At 51.6% G+C, this 22,291-nt stretch overlaps 1 protein-coding gene across 1 annotated transcript in view; it reads left to right on the top strand.

The window, feature by feature from the left end:
* The first annotated feature begins 8,769 nt into the window (after positions 1 to 8,769).
* Zan (zonadhesin) overlaps positions 8,770 to 22,291 on the top strand; it is a 105,839-nt gene continuing 92,317 nt past the window's right edge. The window contains 12 exon segments of the mRNA XM_040731637.1: positions 8,770 to 8,857; positions 9,017 to 9,288; positions 9,640 to 9,727; positions 11,436 to 11,588; positions 13,493 to 13,657; positions 14,694 to 14,785; positions 15,357 to 15,435; positions 15,540 to 15,686; positions 16,543 to 16,814; positions 18,033 to 18,099; positions 18,102 to 19,403; positions 20,217 to 20,401. Of these exon segments, the coding sequence (XP_040587571.1) occupies positions 8,770 to 8,857; positions 9,017 to 9,288; positions 9,640 to 9,727; positions 11,436 to 11,588; positions 13,493 to 13,657; positions 14,694 to 14,785; positions 15,357 to 15,435; positions 15,540 to 15,686; positions 16,543 to 16,814; positions 18,033 to 18,099; positions 18,102 to 19,403; positions 20,217 to 20,401 (2,910 nt within the window).

Genomic DNA, 22,291 nt, shown 5'->3' with positions numbered 1-22,291 from the left:
CATGTTCTTTTTTATTTATTTTTAAATTTAAATTTAAATTAGAAACAAGGTTGCTTCACAAGTCAGTCCCAGGTCCCTCTCCGTTTCCCTCCCCTCCTCCCCTGCCCTCCCCCCAACCCCCCTGGCTTAGTTTTGTTATTTTTTGTTTGTTATTTTGTTTTGTGTGTGTAGGCCAGAAGAGGGGATCAGATCCCCTAGGACTGGACTGACAGACAGTTGTGAGCTGCCCAGTGTGGGTGCTGGGAACTGAACTCAGGTCCTCTGTAAGAGCAGCAAGCACTTTAACCACTGTGTTGACTTTCCAGCCACATTAGTCTTGCTTTGTTTGTTTGTTTATTTTCAGGACAGGGTCTCACTGTGTAGCCCTGGCTGTCCTGGAACTCACTCTGTAGACCAGGCTGGCCTTGAACTCACAGAGATCCGCCTGCCTCTGCCTGGTGAGTGCTGAGGTTAAAGGCATCACCATCAATGCCTGCTTTAGTCTTGCTTTTTAATTTAAAAAAAAAAACTTCCTTTTTTACTCTTTGTGTCTTTCAAATCATGACTCCTGATCCACCCCTCCCTCAGAGTAAAACAAAACAAAAGAGAAAAAAGAAGAAAAGAGGAAGAAAGGGAAAATCTTGGCATGGAAGCTGCAGTGTAACACAGTGTGTCACACAGAAAACACCTTTATCCATGCGTCTTTACGCGCAGGCATTAGCCGCAAAGAATCATGGGCCTGGTTTGAGACCCGGTCTCTGCTGCACCATTGACACTGGTCCTCACTGGGCATCCTGCTGCCCCCTGGGTCCACAGGACCGGCTCCTCCCCGCGTGCTCCCACAGATCACAGGTGGGGTGGATGTTATTGTGGTTCTGGGCCTGCCAGCCCTGTCTTCACCACCAGGCGGAGCTCTCCAGCACTGTCCTGGCGAGTTCATCTCTTGCATTAATAAGCAAGGGGTGGGGACGGCTCTCCTGCTTTGGCATCCTGGGGTTGGTACACCTTCAGGGTCAGCTCTGCTGTGTTGTCCAGGTGAGGTGTGAGGCCACTCTCCCGAGTGCTGCAGACGATGAGGGGCAGGGGCAGCTCCCCCACTCTCACGACCTCAGGGCCGGCTCTTACACCTGCCTCAGCGTGGGAAGTGAGGGGTGGGGATGGGGGTGGGAGGAGGACATCTTTCCCCTGCCCATGCCACCCCTTGACAGACGGGCAACGGGGCAGCTCCCCCGTGCTCACCCCACCTCTCCCGACAGGGTCAGCTCTGCTCTGTCCCCCGGGTAAGACGCAGGGCCGGCTTTCTTGAGTGCTGCAGCTGGTAGGGGGAGGGTCAGCTCCCTGTTGCAGGCAGCAAGGGGCAAGGAGTAAGGGGGAGCCTCTCTCCCTCACCCACGCTTCCACACGTCAGACCGGCATTGGGGGCAGCTCTCTCATGCTCGCTCACAACTTCAGCGCTGGCTGACCCGCAGGGACAGCGCTATTGTGCTGCCCAGAGGAGTGCTGCAGCGGGCGGGGCGGGGCGGGGCGGGGCGGGGCGGGGCGGGGCGGAGACAGCTCTCCTGGCCTTCTGACCCCAGGTAGTCTCGCTTGTAAGGCCAAGGAAAAGCACTAATAAGCAGTCATCACCTGGCCATGAGTTTGGCCTTTATCAACCCAGCGTCTTGTCTCTCACTGCTGTAAGCAAATGCCTGACAAGGAGCACCTCAGAGGAGAAAGGGTTTATCTCCACTTACAATTCGGGGGGACAGGATCCGTTAAGGTGGGAAGGCATGGAGCACCTCAGAGGCATGGCGGCAGACATGGTGGTCGCCTGGCATCCCCAGTCAGGCAGCAGTGACACGGATGCTGCTGTTTTGCTCGCTCCGTTTAATGTAGCTCAGGACTCCAGCCAGGGAATGATGGGCGCACGCATCACTTCAGTAACCCTGAACCAGGTAATCCGTCCCTTGCGGTGAGCCCACAGGCTGGTCTCTCTGGCAGTTCTAGACCCTGTCACACGGACATCACAGCATCTCAGTTTGGCCTCTTTTTAAGGCTCGGGCATCTAAACTGCTAAGTAGCAGGCTTTCTTTTCTCCCTGTGATTGGGGATCTCACCTTACTCCCCAGATGTTTCAGGACTCCACATCTTACAGATGGGTGATGCAAGTCTGTAGTTCCAGCACTTAGGTGTCTACAGCAGAGGACCAGGAATTCCAGTCCAGCCTGGGCCACGCAGGCTGTTGTTGCTGTTGTTGTTTTGCTTGTTAGTAGTCACTGAGCGTTGTTATGGTCAGTCTTTTGTTGTTGTTCTTGCTTTTTCAAGACAGGGTTTCTCTGCATATCCCTGGCTGTCCTGGAACTCGCTCTGTAGACCAGGCTGGCCTCGAACTCACAGAGATCCGCCTGCCTCTGCCTCCCGAGTGCTGGGATGAAAGGCGTGCGCCACCTTCTGATGGCAGCCCACGGAAAAGGACATGGAAGAAGAAGACTCCTTTTGGCTAGCTGGCCTCACTTACATCGAAAAGTCTGTGTTCCTGTTGCTGTGCTATGCCTTCACCAATATTAGAACCAGCTGCTTTGGATTCTGATGTGGCCCGAAGACTAAGCCTTCAGTGCCAGATTAGGACCACTCAGACATCCATCCTTGTGGGCTGAATGGCTACTAGGTCTCTCTGATGTGAGACGGAAGGAGAATTAGGCAGAAAAGACCAGTGATCAGATACTGATTTATTGATTTATTTGCTGATTCGCTGAAAGCGCTGCTGGCCCTGCCTAGCGCGACCTCGCTTGCTACCTTTAAGAGAGTGACCTGGAGAAACAGCCAATACCATGGGTGTTGCCCTGCACAACGGCCACGCCTGCTTCTGTAAAGCTTCAGTTGCCTGCCCCACCCTGAAACTACACACTGGGCCCAGCATCAGAGTCTTTCACAGCTGTCCTGGCTTTGGTCCACTGGCGGCATCTCCTCTCCTCCACGCTCACTGGTGTCAGAGGGCTCACTCCAGCAAGATTACTGCGACAAGACAGCCAGTGCTTGGCTACCTGGACCTCATCCTGTCAACAGGTCAAGTAAACCGTCTTCACACACACACACACAAGTGTAAAGGGTTATTTTATTTATGAATATATGTATGCATGTGTGTTTAAGCATATAAATGTATGTGTATATATGTGTGTTTATGTATGTATGTACATGTGTATATATGCATGTTTGTATATATGTGTATGTATGCATATGTGTATGTGCACATATGTGTGTGCATGTGTATAGTGTATGTGCATGTGTATGTGCGCATATGAATGTACATGTGTGTATGTACACGTGTGTATGTGTATACATGTATGTGTGTGTATGTGTACTCATTCTACCAGTTCTTTTCCTTTTGAAAACCCTGAGTACAGCAAACACGGCCTCTAGGGCTTCTTCTGAGGCAGCACAAAGAGGTCCTGCTGGAACAGATCAGCTGGCAAAATGCTTGCCTTGTAAGCAGGAGGCCCTGAGTTTGAACCTCCGGAGCCATGTAAAAAGATGGTATGTGATGCACACCTGTAATCTCAGTGGTGGCAAGATGGGGAGTAGAGACAGGTGGATCCCGGCAGCTCACTGGCCAGTTAGCCCAGCCTACATGGAGAGCTCAGACCAATGAGACCCTGCTTCAAACAAAAGGTGGGAGATTCCTGGGGAATGATGCCTGAAATTGTCCCATGACCTACACACAGAGGGAGAGGGAGGGGAGGGGGGGAAGGGAAGGGGAGGGGGAGAGCACAAGCAAAAAGAAACAACAACAAAAAACCCAAACCCAAACAATAATAAAACATTCTTCATTCTGAGACAAGGTCTCACTCAGTTGCCTAAGTTGGTCTGAACCTGAGGTCATCCTGCCTCAGCCACACGAGTAACGGGGAAGGCAGGACTGCGCTATCCGGTCTAGCAAGGTTTTCTGGTTTTGGTGTTTTGGTTTGGTTTGGTTTTTGAGTACAGGTAGATGTGGGCATGCATCCATAATTTCAGTACCCAGAGCTGAAGCAGGAAGATCTCCCAGGCCTGCCTGGATTACATCATGAGTCCTTCATTAAAAAACCAAAACAATTTGGATGTGGTGGCACGCGGCTGAGATCCAGAATCCAGGAGGTCGATGAAGGAGGATTACTTCAAAATTGAAGCCACCAAGGGTCAAAGTTCAAGTTCCTATCTTAAAAATCAAAGCAAGAGATGGAAAGACAGTTCAGCAGTAAAACTGCTTGCTGGCAAGGCAGATGACCTGAGTTCAATCCCCGGGACCAACATGGAGAGGACCAGCTCCTGCAAGTTGTCATCTGAACTCCACAACCATGCTATGGCATGCGTGTGTGTGTGTGCGTGTGTGTGTGTGTGTGTGTGTGTGTGTGTGTGTACATGCACTGACACAAATAAATGTAATTAAAATAATGTATGTGCAATTAAAACTTTGTCATCATGTTTATACCAACATGCTTATTGCCACTGTGATTATAAGTGTCAGTCAACATCGTGTCCTACTGTGTCAATCATTTAAATTAAAATTTTTGTTGGTATGATACATGTAGATTTTTTCTCTCTCTTTCTTTTTTCCTTTCTCTCTTTTCTTTTTTGGTTTTTTGACATAGGTTTTCTCTGCATAACAGTCCTGGCTGTCCTGGAACTCACTTTGTAGAGCAGGTTGACCTCGAACTCTCAGAGTCCCACCTATCACTGCCTCCTGAATGCTGGGACTAAAGGCATGTGCCTGGTCATATATAGGTTTTCATTTTAATTTTTTACCTAGGCTTGATCCTTCAAGATGGAAGCAGAGGTGCACACACACTACATATATATGTATATATGTAGTCAGTATATTATAGGCAGTATATATAGTCTATGTATTTTTAATTTGAAAAGTTTAACGAGATAGATATTAAACAAAACCACAGCGGGCTGGAGAGAGGGTTTGGTAGTTAAAAGTACTTGCTACTCTGTCAGAGGACAGGAGTTTGTGTCCCAGCACGTAGGTGAAGCAGCTCACAGCCACCTGGAACTCCAACTGCTAGGAATCTAACGCCCTCTTCTGGCTTCCTTACACACCTGCATTCACATGTGTGCTCCCCACCTACACATAAAATAACAATGTAAAGTTTTGGTGCGTGTGTACGTGTGTGCGCGCGCGCGCGCGTGTGTGTGTGTCTGTGTGTGTGTGCAATGCTGGGACTGAACCTCTAATCCTCACCCACACTCGCTGTACACTCTCTTCTACCAAACTGCACACCTGACCTTTTTGTTTTTCTTTTGTGACAAGGTTTCACTAAATTGCCCAGGATGCCTTTGAACTTGCAATCCTCTTACCTCTGTCTGCCGAGTAGCTGGGACCATAGCACTTGAGAGGCTGAGACAGGAGAATTGCCACTAGTTTGAGGGTGGCTCAGGGCTGGACAGTTGAGTCCACCCTGGGCTACAGAGTGAGACCCTGTCTGAAAAACCAAAGGAAAGTCCTGGGGGTGCAGCTCATCGGTGAGCAGCTTGCCTAGTACACCTGGGGCTTGCTTCCCAACACCACATAAACTGACAGGGTGGCACTCCAGCCTCAACTTCATAATGAACTGGAGGCCAACCTGAGTTACACGACTCTGTCTTAGGAAAATGAAACAGGGGTCAACAAGATTGACTTAACTTGCTGCCAAGCCTAATAATTGGAGCCTGATTCTCAGAATCCACACAGCAAAAGGACAGAGCCAATGACTTCAAGTTTACATGCACACACACACACACACACACACACACACACACTCAAATGTCTCTTGGCATCTCGGATTTCTTCTCTAAGAGCATGCCCTTGCCTTCTCTGTCCCTCATTATTTCCAGACATTCACTTGGCTCTCAACAGCACCTGCCACTGTCTCCAGTTGTAGAATGTTAGGTTTGAATGATTTTTCCATCAGAATTCTGCAGCTAGTGTTCTGCTGCACTTAGAATCTATGGTCGCTACCAAGGAGACGGAAGCCATGAGGATCCCTGGTCCTTAGTATGTGACCTGTTCCTTTCTAACTAAAAGGGGTTCCTGGTTTTCCTTTCGGCCCCGACAGTGAAATTTCACAGAGTAGTTTCTGTGGTTCTCTGAATCCACCGTTCTAGGTACCTTTTAGTCTAGAGATTTGGGTGCTTCAGGTCTGGGACCGTCCTCTTGCTTGCTTAGCTAGTCTACCATGGTTATAATCCCAGAATTTGGAGGCAGGAGGATCAGGAGTTCAAGGCTACCCTGGCCTACGTCATGAATCTGAGGCCAGTCTGTGAGACTCTCTCTCTTCCTTTCCGCTGTTGTTTCTTTTTGAACTACTTTTGTTTGGTGCTACACTTCCTGACTGGTTTCTGTCTCCCTTTTTCTTGTTTTCTCTTTATTTCTGTCTACAGCTCTTCTATTGGGTTTCCAACTTCAACCTTTGTAACTTTAAATCCCCAGGGACTTCTTGAATGCTGTGATTTTTTTTAATGGCCTCCTCAGAAGGGTGACAAGACAGGAGGGCCAGGTGTTTATAAAGAGGCCTGGGACCCTCACTGTAATTTCCTCTCTACCTGAGGGCCACCTCCGAGGTCCCTCATGGCTCCTCCAGTCTGGACTCTGATGCTGCTGGTGGGGGCTGCCTGGGGCCAGGACCAAGTGCCTGCCCTCTTGCGGTAAGCTGGGCTGGGGACAGCAGTGATGAATGGGGCAGGGATTTCCCAGGTTGCATCGGGAGTGCCAGAGGGAGCAGGAAGTTTAATAACGGAAAGGCCTCGCTGAGCATGGAAGTGCATGTCTGCCATCCCAGCAGAGGCAGGAGGATCAGCAGTTCAAGGCCAGCCTCAAAATAACAAACCAAAAAAGAAAGGGCTGAGGCTGTGACTTAGTTAGAAGAGGGCTCGCTTGATAAATACAAAGCCCTGGGTTCAGACCCTGCACCACATGAACTGGGCATGGTGACTCGGGATGTAACACTAGCGCTTGGAAAGTGGAGACAGGAGGGTCAGGAGTTCAAGCTCACGCTTGTTTTGTTTTGTTTTTTGGTTTTTCAAGACAGGGTTTCTCTGTGGCTTTGGAGGCTGTCCTGGAACTCACTCTATAGACCAGGCTGGTCTCAAACTCACAGAGATCCGCCTGTCTCTGCCTCCCGAGTGCTGGGATTAAAGGCACGCGCCACCACTGCCCCGCCACAGTTGATTATATATCAAGTTCTAGGCAAGCTACATGGGACTCTGCCTCAAAAGGGAGAAAGGTCAGGTCCTGGAACTGGGGAGATGACCTTAGTGGCCAGGATGGGGAGAGCCTCACATCTCCACAACCTGAAGCGAGGCAGCATTCCAGGCTGAGAGGAAAGGACAAGGGTTTGTGAAGTGGGGATGAGGGACGGGTGTGGTGCAGACCTGTAATCCCAGCACAGGGGTAAGGGAGGCAGGGGGATTGAAAGTCTGAGGCCGGCCGGGCTGCTCTAAAAGAAAAAGAAAACAAGCTGGGTGTGGTGGGGAACTCCTGTCACCCCAGTACTCAGGTGGTGGGGGCAGGAGAATCATGAGCTTAAGGTCATTCTCAGCTACACGGAGAGTTTGAGAACCCGTGTCGAAAGAAAGAAAGGGTGCAGCATCAAAATATAACCATAGTCTTATGATAATTTTAATAATGACAAAGGCAATGTGTTTTGCTTTCTCCAAATCAATCCCAAGGAGACAGAACTCTCCGGACCGGAAACAGTTGGTGTTCACTTCGAGGGAGAATTGTGAGTTGGAACCAGGGCTGCTCAGGCCTCCTCTCCCTCCCCAGGATCCATGCTCTAACCATGGACTCCGGTCCCTAGCACAGGGCACAACATGGGTTAAATGTGCCAGGGGCGGAGAGAACAGTGGGAAACACTTGTCTAAGGCCACCTGAAAGATTCCCGCTAAGATTAAATATGACAAGTGGCACAGGTCTGTCACCCCAGTACTTGGGAGGCCAAAGCAGGAGGATCATAAGTTCAAATCCAGCCTGGGCTGCCCAGTAACAAGACCTTGTCTCAAAACAACAAAACAATTAGCTAGGTACTATAGTGCACACCTGTAATCCCGGCTCTCAGGAGGCTGAGTGAGGCAGGAGGATCCGCAGTTCAAGGCCACCTTGGGCTATCTATATGAGAACGGCAGACCTATCTTCAGGGGAGGAGGAGCTGGGAGCTAGCTCGGTAGATAAAGTGCTCGCTGCATAAGCTCCATCCCCATTTGGGTTGGGAGAACACTCTGTAGTCCCAGCACTAGAGAGGTAGAAACAGGAGGATCTCTAGGATTCCCTGGCCTGTCAGCATAGCTGAATCAGTGGTCTCTGGGTCATGAGAGATCCTGTCTCAATAAGATGGAGAGGGACCGAGGAGGACACCTGATGTTACCCTCTGGTCTCTACATGCATGCACCATGTTCACGAGTGTGCGCAGACACACACACACACACACACACACACACACACACACACACACCAAGATAATAGCCATACTCATAGCCACAGTAAGACACGTGCCAAGACACGGCCCGTCTGACTGAACCAGCCACACTCCAGTTTGCCGTCTACCCGCCCTCCCCAGGGCTACATTTCTCCCTGGGAATTCTGTCTCCCAGACCTGAACTCTTAGTGGTGGCCTTCTCTAAGCTTGGTGACCCTGCTGACCCCATCTCCCAGTGTGGTTCTGTGACTGACCCCTGCCCTCTGCCCTCTGCCCTCTGCCCTCTGCGAGGCCTCACTGAGGCTCTTTCTTCCCAGCCGTTCTCTCCAAGTGTGACTTTGAAGATGATACCAGACCTTTCTGTGATTGGTCTCAAATGTCTGCAGATGATGGGGACTGGGTTCGAACTACTGGGCCTTCCCCGACTGGCACTTCTGGCCCCCCCGGAGGCTACCCCAATGGAGGTAACGAGTCTGAGGGAAGCCTAAAGTTTGGAGGAGGCCAGTGGAGAAGGCGTAATGTTGGGAGGGGACTGCTGGAAGCTGAGCTTGAGCATGGGGTGGGGGGGAGTCAGTCCCTGGGAACAGCAAGGTCTCAGCCTTCCCCATTCTGTCTCCCCGCAGAGGGCTACTACCTGCACATGGATGCCAACACCTTCCCTCGGGGCGGAGTGGCGCGCCTGCGTAGCCCTGACATATGGGAGCAAGGCCCACTCTGCATCCATTTTGCCTTCCACATGTTTGGGCTGTCATGGGGTGCCCAGCTCAGACTGCTGCTGCTCAGGGGCCGGAAGCACCGCCGGCCCAACGTTCTCTGGAAGCATGTTAACACCCAGAGCCCCTCCTGGATGCCCACCACTGTCAATGTGCCAGCAAATCGTGATATACCAAGCTGGGTGAGGTTGAGAGCAGATCTAGAGGTCTGGTAGGGAAGGGGCTTGGAGGAAGGGGCTTAGGAAGGAAGGCTGTGGCCAAGGGGGGCCCTGAAGGGGGCAATCATGGGGTTTTCTTGCAGCAAGCCCGGTGACCTGAGTTGTCTCCAGGGTCCACACGGTAGAAGGCTAGAGCCAACTCCCCAAGTCCTCTGACTCTCCTTTGTGCCCCGCTATAAAGGAGTGCAGCTTTAAAAAAGAGACCTAGATCCCCAGCCATCTGAATCCAGGGTGGAAACCAGCAACCACTGAGAAGGGAAGCCAATCATGTGACTCACAGGGTCAGTCAGGGTCTCTTTGTTCCTGATTCCACAGCTGATGTTTGAGGGCATGAGGGGAAACACCGCCTATCTAGACATCTCTTTGGATGGCCTCTCTATCCAGCGGGGTACCTGCAATCGCAGTGAGTTCTCATCCCCCCGGGCACCTGTCCCTCTCTGACCCCTGTCCAACTTCCTGAAGTAGGGAGGGGGGAGACAGCTCAGCATGAATCGAGGCCCCTGGTTTCCTGTGGCTCCTAAAGCAGTCCTCTGTAAGAGGACCCTGGTCAACATGGAGTTGTAGGGGATATCTGGTCTACAGTGACTGGCCAGGACACATGGCCACAGCCTGGCCTGACTTACTACTGGAGACTCTGTGTCAAGAAACCTTTGGTGGGGTGGAGGATGGTCTTAGTCGGTAGAGTGTGTGTCTGGTGTGTACAAACCCTTGGGTTCCATCCCCTTTAACACACCTTTAACCCAGCGTTCTGGAGGATCCCAAATTGAAGGCTATCCTGGGCTACACAGCAAATATGAGGCCAGCCTGGCCTACATTTCATTCTGTCTCTAAAACAAAAGAAGTCTTTGGTTCCACGAAAACCTGAATGTAAAGTCTCCGTAGGTGTTACCCTCATACTACTTACTGATCTGATACATGCAGAACGGCCTTTTGAGGCTGACTGGAAAGGAAAAATCCAGAAGCGACGAAGGCAACTGCTCATTGAACGTGGGGGCTGGCCTAGATGCTTCACAAGCACAGTTTAGTTTACAACTTTACACAGAGATGATTCCCGGCTCGTAGACAGAAGTCTGAGTCTGGACAGGTTATGTAATCTCTGCCCACAGCAGCACCCTGGGCAGTGGAACAGAGGCTGCCCTGAAAGCTTGCTAGAGCTCACTACGCCTTGAGAGTGAACCTCAGAGTTCAGGCCCCAAGCTGGGGCATTTTTCCCTAGTTCCCTCCTATGGCAGAAAGCTCATTGCCCCTTCCTTTTGATAGTAGGGTTTAACCAGGGTTTTGTGTATGTTGAGCAAATGCTCTATCACTGAATCATGCCCTAGCTTCTCACAGGAGAGTTCTGGACAAGGGCCCTGCCGCCAACCACGGCTCCAGACCCTCACTGGCGAGTGTTACCGCTGAGCCCTGTCCTAACCCCATATTGGAGGATTTTAGACAAGTGATCTATGGCTACACTGCACTCTTAGCTTTTTTTTTTTTTTAACAAATGGGCTTCTTTTTAAAAAATGTATAACTTATTTTTATGTGCATTGGTGTTCTGCCCAAATGTATGTGTGTGTGTGAGGCGTCAGAAGCCCTGGAACTGGAGTTACAGACAGGTGTGAGCTGCCATGTGGGTGCTGGGAACTGAACCCAGGCCATCTGGGAGAGCAGCCAGTGCTCTCAACCCCTGAACCGTCTCTCCAACCTTCACTCTTAGCCTTTTGGTGGGAAATCCTACTGCTAAGACTCACTTTCTCACTGGGGGCTCTACCGCTGAGCCACACCCCAGCCCCTCACTGGGGGATTCTAGGCAGGGGCTCTACCACTGAGCCACACCCCAGCCCCTCACTGGGGGATTCTAGGCAGGTGCTCTACCACTGAGCCACACCCCAGCCCCTCACTGGGGGATTCTAGGCAGGTGCTCTACCACTGAGCCACACCCCAGCCCCTCACTGGGGATTCTAGGCAGGGGCTCTACCACTGAGCCACACCCCAGCCCTTCACTGGGAGATTCTAGGCAGGGGCTCTACCACTGAGCCACACCCCAGCCCCTCACTGGGGGGTTCTACACAGTGGCTCTACTGCTGAGCCACACCCCCAGCACCGTCTCTTCTTTTCTCTCCTCTCAGTCTGCATGTCCCAGATGTGCACCTTTGATATTCTAAATGATCTCTGCGGCTGGAGCTGGGTCCCAACTGCCACCGGGGCTAAGTGGACCCAGAAGAAGGGGTCATCGGGGAAGCTGGGTGTGGGGCCTGATGATGACTTCTCCAGCCCTGGTAGTGAGTACTGAAGATATCCTTTGAACCTCTGGGCTCCAGCGACCTCTGTGTCCTCTACGGTGGCATCCTTAGATCAGGCCAGGTGAAGCTCAGCAGCCCCGAGCTTCTTTCAGTTCAGACATCATGACAGGAAGTGTGATTCTGGGTTGGAGAGATGGCTCACTGGCTGCTCTTCCAGAGGACCCCGGTTCACTTCTTAGCACCCATATGGCAGCTCACAACCGTCTGTAACTACAATTCTAGGCAGTCTGGCACCGCCACACAGACATATATGCAGGCAAAACACCAATGCACACAAAAGTAAGTAAATCATATAAGCAAACAATTTTTAAAAAAGAAGCATGATTTCAAGTATTCCCCACTCCTCCACCGCCATGATGGCTGCCGACCAGCACAGCCAGCTCCTTCCCCCTTCCCTTGGCATCTTCCCTTCCATTCTTCACTCATTCAGTTATTCGCCCGGTATTTGCTGAGTCGACACCGTGTCCCAGAAACTTGAGCAGCAGTGTGCAAGGAGCAGATGTGATGGTGCACGCCTGTGACCCAGCACTCGGCAGGCTTGGCAAGGGTGTGAGGAGCCTCAAGGGCTGCCTAGTCTACGCAGTGAGCTCGCACACAGCCTGGGCTAGACCCTGTTCAAAAGCAAGCGAAAACAAGGGCTGTGATGTCAGCCAGGGGTGGCGCACTTGCCTGGCTGGCATGCACGAGCCCCCGAGTTCCCTTCTTAGTGCCATGGGAGGGAGGGAGAGGGAGGCGTGGCGATGACGTATGCTGCAATCCAGGCACCTGGGAGACTGAGGCAGGAAGACGGTGGGCTCAGGCCAGGCTGGCCCAGGCAGCATCACTCTGACTTAATGCCATTTGGATTCCCTGCCAAGAAGCCACTGTCTGGAACAGCAAGGGCTGGCTGGTGGGGACTGCTGAGCCCAAACACTCCTTCCTATTCATCCCATTCATGGTGAGGCCTTCCTGCCTTCCCCTCCCGCACTCCTGTCTCGGCCATCCGCTCCGTCCATCCGTCACGCTCTCACACTGCCCATCCCCTCTTCAGAGCCACGTGGTGCTGGCATCCGCCAAGCTTTGGAGGTCAAGCGATGTTTCAGCTTCCATTCCCAGTTCACACTTGTTCTTATGATCACTCATCTTCCTGTTCTGGGAGGTTTACCTTCTAGAAAGTTCTTCAACATCCCCTTCCCTTTCATTGGAAACCCCTGGTAAATCCACTAGCCATCTCCTCTCTGAAACTTTAGCCTTTCACATTACGCCTGAAATCGGTTGTGTTAGTTGTTGTTGGTTGGGTTTTTAACCTTTCCTACCTTGCTTTGAGCAAGGACGTGAAGCCCAGGCTGGTTTCCGACTCCCTGCCTCAGGGTCCCAAGATGCTCGCGGAGACGACAGGCACCCTGGCACTTGTTCCTTCTTTGCTTTGTCCTCCTCCTCCTCTCCTTGCCACCTAGTCTCTTCTCCCTTCTGCTTTCCTGACCCCTTCTCACTTTCTTGGCTTGGCCTCCCTCAGCCCAAGCTCCGCACGGAGCCGATGGGCCTTGGACACGCGTGCCCGTGTGAGCCTCCTCTGCACACCAGTGCCTGCCTTCTCCCTGTGTTACCGTCTGCAAAGCTCAGGCTGACTGGCCGTCTGGCTCTGACTAGGGGTCCTGAAGAGTCAGTCAGCACTCAAGGGATAAGATTGTAACAGCTGTTTCAGAAAGGATGTCTGCATTTACTATAGTGACGCCAGATCTTTACTCTGCCAGTCGTGACTGGGTGTAACCCCCTCACTGCTGTCACCTTCTAGGTGGCTGCTGGGGCTCTCCACGGTCGGGTCCCTATCTTCCCCAGTTGCTACGCCTTTGTTGCCCAGCCCCTCCACCCCACATTTCACTTCACTGGTCCTTCTTTCGCAGGTGGCTACTACATGCTTCTGGACCCCATGAATGCAAGGCCGGGGCAGAAAGCTGTGCTTCTGAGCCCCCTGAGCCATTCCAGCAGCTGTCTGACCCTGTCTTTCCACTACATAATGCGCGGCCGGTCGGCTGGAGAAGGCTTTTTCGTCTATGCTACGTTCTTAGGTTAGAGGAGATCACTGACCAGGGTGCATCTGGGAGGCTTGGATTGACGGGGAAATAAGGAGGTCTAGGAAAACCCAATGTACTGTGAGATTGCTCCATGTTTTAGAAATGGGAGGGGCACTGGATTCTATAAAAAATAAAGGCACTAGCGGGGCGGTGGTGGCACACACCTTTAATCCCAGCACTCGGGAGGCAGAGGCAGGCGGATCTCTGTGAGTTTGAGGCCAGGCTGGACCGACAGCCTCCAAAACAATATAGAGAAACCCTGTCTCGTAAAACAAACAAACAAACAAACAAACAAAAAAGGCACTGCCAGCCATAGTGGACCATGCCTATAATCATTGCACTTGGGAGATATGGGCAGGAAGATTAGAAGTTGAAGGCCAGTCTCTGCTACAAAGTGTGTTTGAGGCCCGCCTATACTACAGGAGACTGTCTAAGAATAAACAAAAGCAAACCGGCCAGGTAGACAGCACAGTCACGTGAGTTTGAAGACCTGACTACCATCCCCAACACCCACGTAGAAAGCTAATCTGGTCTCTATACACATGTAAACACATGTGCAGGCACATCTGCATATAAATCTTCACACATATACACTTATGGGTATGCAATGCATCCGTGTGCTCTTGCACACACACACAAAGCAGGAGCAATGCAAAGAACAATAATGAATACATGTGTGTGTGTTATACACACACACACAAAGCAGGAGCAATGCAAAGAACAATAATGAATACATGTGTGTGTGTGTTATACACACACACAAAGCAAGAGTGAGAGTGAGAATGCACACATGTGCTTGTGTACACACACACACACACATACACACACACGCACGCAAAGCAGGAGAGATGAGACAGAGAGAGACACAGACAGAGGGGGGAGACAGAGAGAGAGGAGAGAGAGGAGAGGAGGGGGAGGCAAGGGGATCGCTTGCATCTGGAGGAATATTCCCCTAAAGCTCTCTGTGCAGCTTGTCTTTCACTGCAAGTCCTCATAACCCTCCTTCTCTTCTGGTTTCTCTCCATCATAGGCAACATCCGGAAACACACTCTCTTCTCAGGACACCATGGACCCACCTGGCAGGCTGTGTCTGTCAACTACACAGGACAGGGACAGATACAGGTACAGAGGAGCAAGGCCCTCATTAGGAGTCCCTGTGCGTGGCAGGTTCTCTCAGTGCTGCAATGAGTTGAACTTTTCATGAGTACAGACATCATGAGCAGGAGCGGGCTTTGGAAATGCCAGATGGGAGGTGTCTTAGCTTCTTTTCCTGTCAAGGTGACAATACTCTAACAAAAGCAACTTAAGGGACAAAGGGGTTGGTCTGGGTGGCAGGTCCAGGGTACAGTCCACCACAGTGAGGAATCCATGGGAGGCAGGAGCTTGAAGCAGCTGGTCAGGCCCCACCCGCAACCAGGAAGCAGAGACCAGTGAGTGCATGGCTTCCATTGCGCTCCCTTTCTCCAAAACAGTCCAGGATCCCAGCCAGGGGATGGCGCCGCCCATGGGGGTGGGTTTTCCCCACCTCAATTAGCATAATCAAGATAATCCCACAATGGGCTGTCCAGAGGCCTGCCTGACTTTAGATTGTCAAGTTGATGATTAATACTAGTCTTCTGAAGGGGATGGCAGGGGTGGGGGTGGGGGTGGAGGGTTGGTTGCCTGATCACTCCAGGCCTACTCTCCTTTTCAGTTCATGGTGGTGGGTGTGTTTGGAGAGAAGCCAGAGCCAGCCATAGCTGTGGATTCCATCAGCATCGCTCCCTGTGGGGGTGAGAGCAGAGCCTTGGGAACCCCTGTTGTGTTAGGGGTTGGAGTAATGGGAGCCGGTGGGCACAGGCTGAGCGTCTCAAACTTCCCTCTTGCAATCTGCTAGAGAACTTTCCCCAGTGCAACTTTGAAGACAGAGTCCATCCTTTCTGTGACTGGAGCAATGTGTTGGGAGACAGCGGGCACTGGAGCTGGGGAAGTAAAAGTGTGCCCACCCCCATCTCAGGGCCCCCACGGGAGTTCCCGTATGGAGGTAAGCAGCCTGAGGGCTCCCTCGAGGTTAGAAGCCATTGCGTCTGCATCTAGCTAGGGACTTGGTGGTTTCATTGCTAGGGATGATGGGGGATGTAGGGAGCAACCTCCTACAGGTGTTTGTGGACGAGAACGCAGACCCAGCAAGTTGACTATGCTGAAGATATGACAGTGGGGTCATTGCAACCGAGCAGGAAATCCAGGTTTCCTCATAAGGGTACAGAACAGTTGCTTAGAATGCTCCAGAGAGGGCGTGTGTGTGTGTGTGTGTGTGCGTGCGTGCGTGCGTGCGTGTGCGTGCGTGCATGCGTGTGTGTGCATGTGTGTGTGTGTGTGTGTGGTGTGTGTGTGTGTGCGTGCGTGTGTGCGTGTGTGCGCGCGCGTGTGTGCAGTAGAGCGCTTGCTTGTGTGTCAAAGTCCTAGCTTCGGGGGTGAGCAGCAATTGAGGCTTTGCTCTTCATTGAGCCCAAGATTTCCACTGCCTTGTTTTCAGCCAAGGCGTTTGCAGGTGATGCCCATAGAATCCTGACTCTAGACCGGGAGCCGGCGCCTTCGGCTTTCTTCAGAGTCCTGAGTGGGTGGGGAGAGGAGTGCGTTGTTGTGACACATGCCTGTGAAGGGGAGGCTAAGGTGGGGATGTTGTAAGTTGTAGTTCAGCCCGAGGTACATACTAAGACCCTGTCTCAGAAGCTAAAGAAAACAGCAAAGAGAAATGCTACCATGCATGTTCGGTTGTGTGCTCCCTTGAAAAGCTAGACACGCTGCAGCAAGCAGCTAGGTTTGTCTTATAGGCAGGTCCGTGTGCGTGCGCGTGCGCGTGGGCCCGCTTACCTTTCGGGTTCCTTCCCTTCACTCAGGGGAACACTACATTTACTTCGATTCAATCAAGTTACTCCAGGCAGGACAGTCTGCCAAACTGGCGAGTCCACCCTTCTGTGCCCCCGGGGACATCTGTGTGAAGTTTGCTTACCACATGTACGGCCTTGGAGAAGGTACCACGCTCAAGCTCCTGCTGGGGAGCCCTGCGGGCAGCGCTCCCATTTCTCTGTGGAGCCGTGTGGGGTCTCAGAGCACTGGCTGGATAAACAGCTCTGTCACCATCCCTAAGGGACACCAGCAGCCCATGCAGGTGAGAGATGGAGAGTGGACCCTGTAAGTAGGGGAGCACAGTAAAGGGGCCCAGGGTTCAGGGTGGGCAATAAACTGAGGCAGAGAGGGGACGCGCTAGTTTCTTGGGTGATATGGCCATACACCCGACAGGAGCACCTTATGCAAGCAGAGGCTTGCTTTGACTCAGGGTTTTGTGGGGGGTATTGCCCGTCACGGCGGGGGAGGCATGGTGGCTGTGTTCACCCTGCATGAGCTGTCTGTCTGTCTGTCTGGCGTCTAAAGATCACAGAGCAGGGTGGCTACAGCCTTCAAATGCCTGTCTCTCAATGGTCTTTATCTACAAGATCCTACAGCCTCCCAAAACAGTGCCTCCAGATGAGGACAAGTATTCTAACCCCTAAGCCCATGTAGGGCATTCCAGTTTTGGGTTGTAAGAGGGAGAAAGAGCCCAGGGATGGGGTAGCCGCAGGGCTCAGGGGTGGGGACGTGCGGACTATGGGGTCCTCGCAAAGGCGGAGGACGCTCGCTGCAGTTTTGGAGTGTCTGGGACCTATTTCCTGCTCTTCCTCCTCCTGTGTCCCCCATCGCCTTCAGTTGTACTTTGAGGCCACCCGGGGCACCAGCACTGCCTTTGTCGTTGCTGTGAATTTCGTCTTGATCACTCACGGACCATGTCGGGGTAAGATGAAAGCCAAGGGCACAGCTTCCTCCCCGCCTCAGTACAAGGAGAGAACCTTGTCACACCTGTTGGCACTCCGCGCTGAGCCACACCCCAGCCCTCCTGAGAGGGTCCTCACTGCGGGAATCCCAGGAAAGCCCTCTACCACTGAGCATTTTCTCAGCTTGCTTTATTTCCACCGCAAGACAGGGTCTCTCACACTGTGGCTCACTTGGCTTTAAACTTGTGATCCTTTTGTCTGGATGTCACTGGTGACTATGAGGACAGGCGGACTGTGTCTTTGATGGATGGCGTGAGTTTCTGTGGCAGGATCCAGAACGCCTCCTTCTCTAGTGGTGTTGAAGGCAGAACCTGTCTCCTATTCAGTTTTGTGATTCCCATACCTGGCACCATGCCAGATGTGTCTTGGGAGCTCTGTCTCTTGAATAAGTGAGTGAAGGTTGGGGATTGGGAGCAGAGACAGGGGTGACCACTCCTATTGAGACGAGTGAAAGGGAGGTGGTCTAATTTTGACTAATTTGCTGCAGGGTTTTGTTTTTCTTGGTAGCATTGCCATAGACAGAGATTTCTTCCAGTCCTCTGGGTCCATCTACTGGCCCTTCTGAAACCACTGTCTTTTCACTCCCATAGAGGCAACCATTGTTCCCCTGGTACTACCCTCCATTCCCACTGAAGAGAGCACCATCCTCTTCGAAGAGACCATACCCTCCACAGAAATGACCACCGCCACAACTGAAGAGACTACTGAATCCACTGAAGAGACCACTCTCCCCACAGAAGTAACCATTGTCCACACAGAAGTGGTCAATGTCACCACAGAAGTGACCACTGTCTCTTTTGAGACCAGTGTCTCTTCTGAGGAAACCACACCTACAGAAGTGACCACGGTTTATCCTGAAGAGACCACCGTCCCTACAGGAGTGACCATTGTCTCTCCTGAAGAGACCACTGTTCCTCCTGAAGAGACCACCATCATCCCTACAGGTGTGACCACTGTCTCTTCTGAAGAGACCACTGTCCCTCCTGAGGAGACCACCATCCCTACAGAAGTGACCACTGTTCCTTCTGAGGAGACCTCCATCCCTACAGAAGTGACCACTGTTCATCCCGAGGAGACCTCCATCCCTACAGAAGTGACCACTGTTCATCCCGAGACCACCATCCCTATAGAAGTGACCACTGTTCATCCCGAGACCTCCATCCCTATAGGAGTGACCACTGTTCATCCCGAGGAGACCACCATCCCTACAGAAGTGGCCACTGTCCATCCCGAGGAGACCACCATCCCTATAGGAGTGACCACTGTTCATCCCGAGACCACCATCCCTATAGAAGTGACCACTGTCCATCCTGAGGAGACCTCCATCCCTACAGAAGTGACCAGTGCCCCTCCTGAGGAGACCTCCATCCCTACAGAAGTGACCAGTGTCCCTCCTGAAGAGACCTCCATCCCTACAGAAGTGACCAGTGTCCATCCTGAAGAGACCTCCATCCCTACAGAAGTGACCAGTGTCCCTCCTGAAGAGACCTCCATCCCTACAGAAGTGGCCACTGTCCATCCTGAAGAGACCTCCATCCCTACAGAAGTGGCCACTGTCCATCCTGAAGAGACCTCCATCCCTACAGAAGTGGCCACTGTCCCTCCTGAAGAGACCTCCATCCCTATAGAAGTGACCACTGTCCCTCCTGAGGAGACCTCCATCCCTATAGAAGTGACCACTGTCCCTCCTGAGGAGACCTCCATCCCTACAGAAGAGACCACCACCCTTTCTGAAGGGACCATTATCTCCTCTGAAGAGACCACTGTCTCTACAGAGGAATCTACTGTCGTCATGCAAACGTCCACAACATGTATTCCACCCTGTCCAAGCCCTTCACAGGTTCCGGGTATCTCGATGATCAGCATGGCCCCAGCGACAGGTGTATCAGGTATGAGGTGGACAGGACATTGGCTGGAGCTTTCAGTAGAAGACAGTGAGGAGATTAGGGAAGGAGGTTCTTGAAGTGAGAATCCTACGCTAGACTGCAGCCACAAACCCAGGCATATCCTCTGCCTCCTTCCCTCTTTTCTTCCTTCTCCTGACCCTATTCTATTCCTTCTTTCCTTCCAATCTTCTTACATAGCTCAGGCTAGCCTCAAGTAGATGATTTTCTTGCCTTGGTCTCCAGAGTAATGTGATTACTACAACACCTGACCTTGACCTGAATATTTCATACAAATGGAATCATATAACATGTTTATGAGCACAATATCTTCAAGATTTCCACCTCATTATAACATTGGTCATAATTGTTTTTGGTTTTGAGACAAGATCCTGTTGTGTAGCTCACGCTGGCCTCAAATCTACCATGGAGCTGGGACTGAACCTTTGGCAACCTTCCTACCTCAGCTTCCCACGGACGCAACCATGTCCAGCTATATCATTCTAATTATTTTTGTTTGTTTGTCTTACAAGACAGGGTTTCGCTGTGTAGCCTTGGCTGTCATGGAATTAGCTCTGTAGACCAGACTGCCCTTGAACTCACAGAGATTTGCTTGCCTCTGTCTCCTGAATGCTGGAATTTAAGGCATGTACCACACTGCCTGGCTTCCTTATTTCTTTTTTTTAATGGCAGGATAAATGTAGGCTTATTTAGAAAAGAGCATGAGCCCAGGGCAGGAGAGAGACAGGGAGACAGGGAGGCTTCTGGGGCGGGGGCAGCTGTGTCATGGAGACCTAACAGGCTGTGCTTTGTCTTTAGAGAGTTGTCCTCCAAATGCCCACTTTGAACCATGTGCGTGCCCCGCGTCCTGTGAGAGCCCCAAGCCCAACTGCCAGTCCCTCTGCAGCCCTGGCTGTGTCTGCAATCCTGGATTTTTGTTTAGTGACAATCTGTGCATCAATGCGTCTTTCTGCAATTGCTTCTACAGCAACAAGTACTATAAGGTATGCCTCTGGGGGTGCCCAGCTTTCCAAAGGAGAGCTGGTGCCGGAACACCTGGGCCCTGGGGACCCTGCTCTCCGTGTGAGAGGGGCCTAGAGAGGCCCACGGTGTAGGCGTAAAGGATGGTTACCCAATGGTTTTACAGTGCTGAAGGAAGAGCCAAGGGTCTAGGGAAATGCTCTACCAAGGACCCACACTCCCACCTCTACACGAGGGGTTCTAGGCAGGGGCTCTACGCTACTCCTACTGATGGGTTTTAGAATAGTGCTCTGCCACTACATCCCCAACCCAGGACTGAGTATTTCCAGAGCTCACTGGGTATGGATGGACTGGCATATGGACAGATCTAGAGTCAGGTAGCAGAGCTGGAAGATGGATACAGCATTCATTCTCTGCATGACCCTGGGAAAGTTTATCTTGTTAAATATGTTTCCAAGGCTATAAGACAGTAGCTGGGCAATAATGGCGCACGCCTTTAATCCCAGCACTCTGGAGGCGGAGGCAGGCAGATCTCTGTGAGTTCGAGGCCAGCATGGTCTACAGAGCCAGTTCCAGGACAGCTTCCAAAGCTACACAGGGAAACCCTGTCACAAAAAAAACAAAACCAAAACAACCAGCCAACCAACCAACCAAAGACTATGCATAGCAGGACTTACATTTTTATTTAGTTAGGTATTTTCATTTTAATTTTCTATTTTAAAAATTTATTAATTTGCAGGTGGATCTCTGTGAGTTCGAAGCCAGCCTGGTCTCCAGAGCGAGTTCCAGGGCAGGCTCCAAAACAATACAGAGAAACCCTGTCTCGAAAAGCAAAAAAAAAAAAAAAAAAAGAAAAAATTATTTATTTTACACCCGGCTGCAGTTTGCCCTCCTTCCTCGCCTCCTAGCTCCTCCCTCCATGTTCTGTTCCTCCCCTGCGACCCCTTCCCTTTCCGTTTCTGATTAGGGAAGGACAGGTCTCCCCTGAGCATCAACACAACATGGCATTTCAGGTTGCAGTGAGACTAAGCACCTCTCCACGTATTAAGGCTGGGCAAGGCGACCAGTGTGAGGAGAGGGTCCCAGAAGCCAGTTGTGTGGCTTGGTCCCTGCCCCACAAGAGGACCAAGCCACACAACTGTCACAGTTTTTGATTTTTTTTTAGAAACGGGTTTTTTGTTCTTGTTTTTAAGATACTGGGAGGCTGGGGCAAGGTGATGAAAGATTCCAGGCCAGCCAGGGATATGTGTCAGGACCTTGCCTTGAGCCAGGAGTGGGGGCACGTATCTGTAATCTCAACACTTGAAAGATGGAGGTAGGAAGGTTGGGAGTTCAAGGCCATCCTCTCTGATGTAGTAGATTTGAGGTCAGCCTGGGCAGCTTGAGGTTCTTCCCAAATCCTTCCTTGCCTTCAATGCCTCCCCACGCCTGCAAAAAGTAAAAATGACTGGGAATAGAGGTCAAACAGCAGAGAACACACCTAGTGTGGAGGCCTGGGTTTGGTCCCCAAAGCACTTGAGTATCGGACTCTGTGGTAAAGGCCAGTGACCTGCGTTTAATCCCTGGGACCTTTGTGGTGAAAGGAGAGAACCAAGCCACAAACTGTCTTCTGGTCTTCACATGTATGCTATGGTGGGCAGTTATGCACACACACTCACACACACACTCACTCACACTCACACACACACTCCCACACTCACTCACACACTCCCACACTCACACACACTCACACACTCACACACTCACTCACACACACTCACTCACACACTCACACACTCACACACTCACACACACTCACTCACACTCACTCACACACTCCCACACTCACACACACTCACACACTCACACACTCACTCACACACACTCACTCACACACTCACACACTCACACACTCACACACACTCACTCACACA

This window comes from Mesocricetus auratus, unplaced genomic scaffold (assembly GCF_017639785.1).
Source record: "Mesocricetus auratus isolate SY011 unplaced genomic scaffold, BCM_Maur_2.0 Super-Scaffold_100025, whole genome shotgun sequence".
NCBI lineage: Eukaryota > Metazoa > Chordata > Mammalia > Rodentia > Cricetidae > Mesocricetus > Mesocricetus auratus.
Note: the sequence above shows the minus strand (reverse complement) of the source record. Positions and strands in the feature narration are given on the sequence as shown.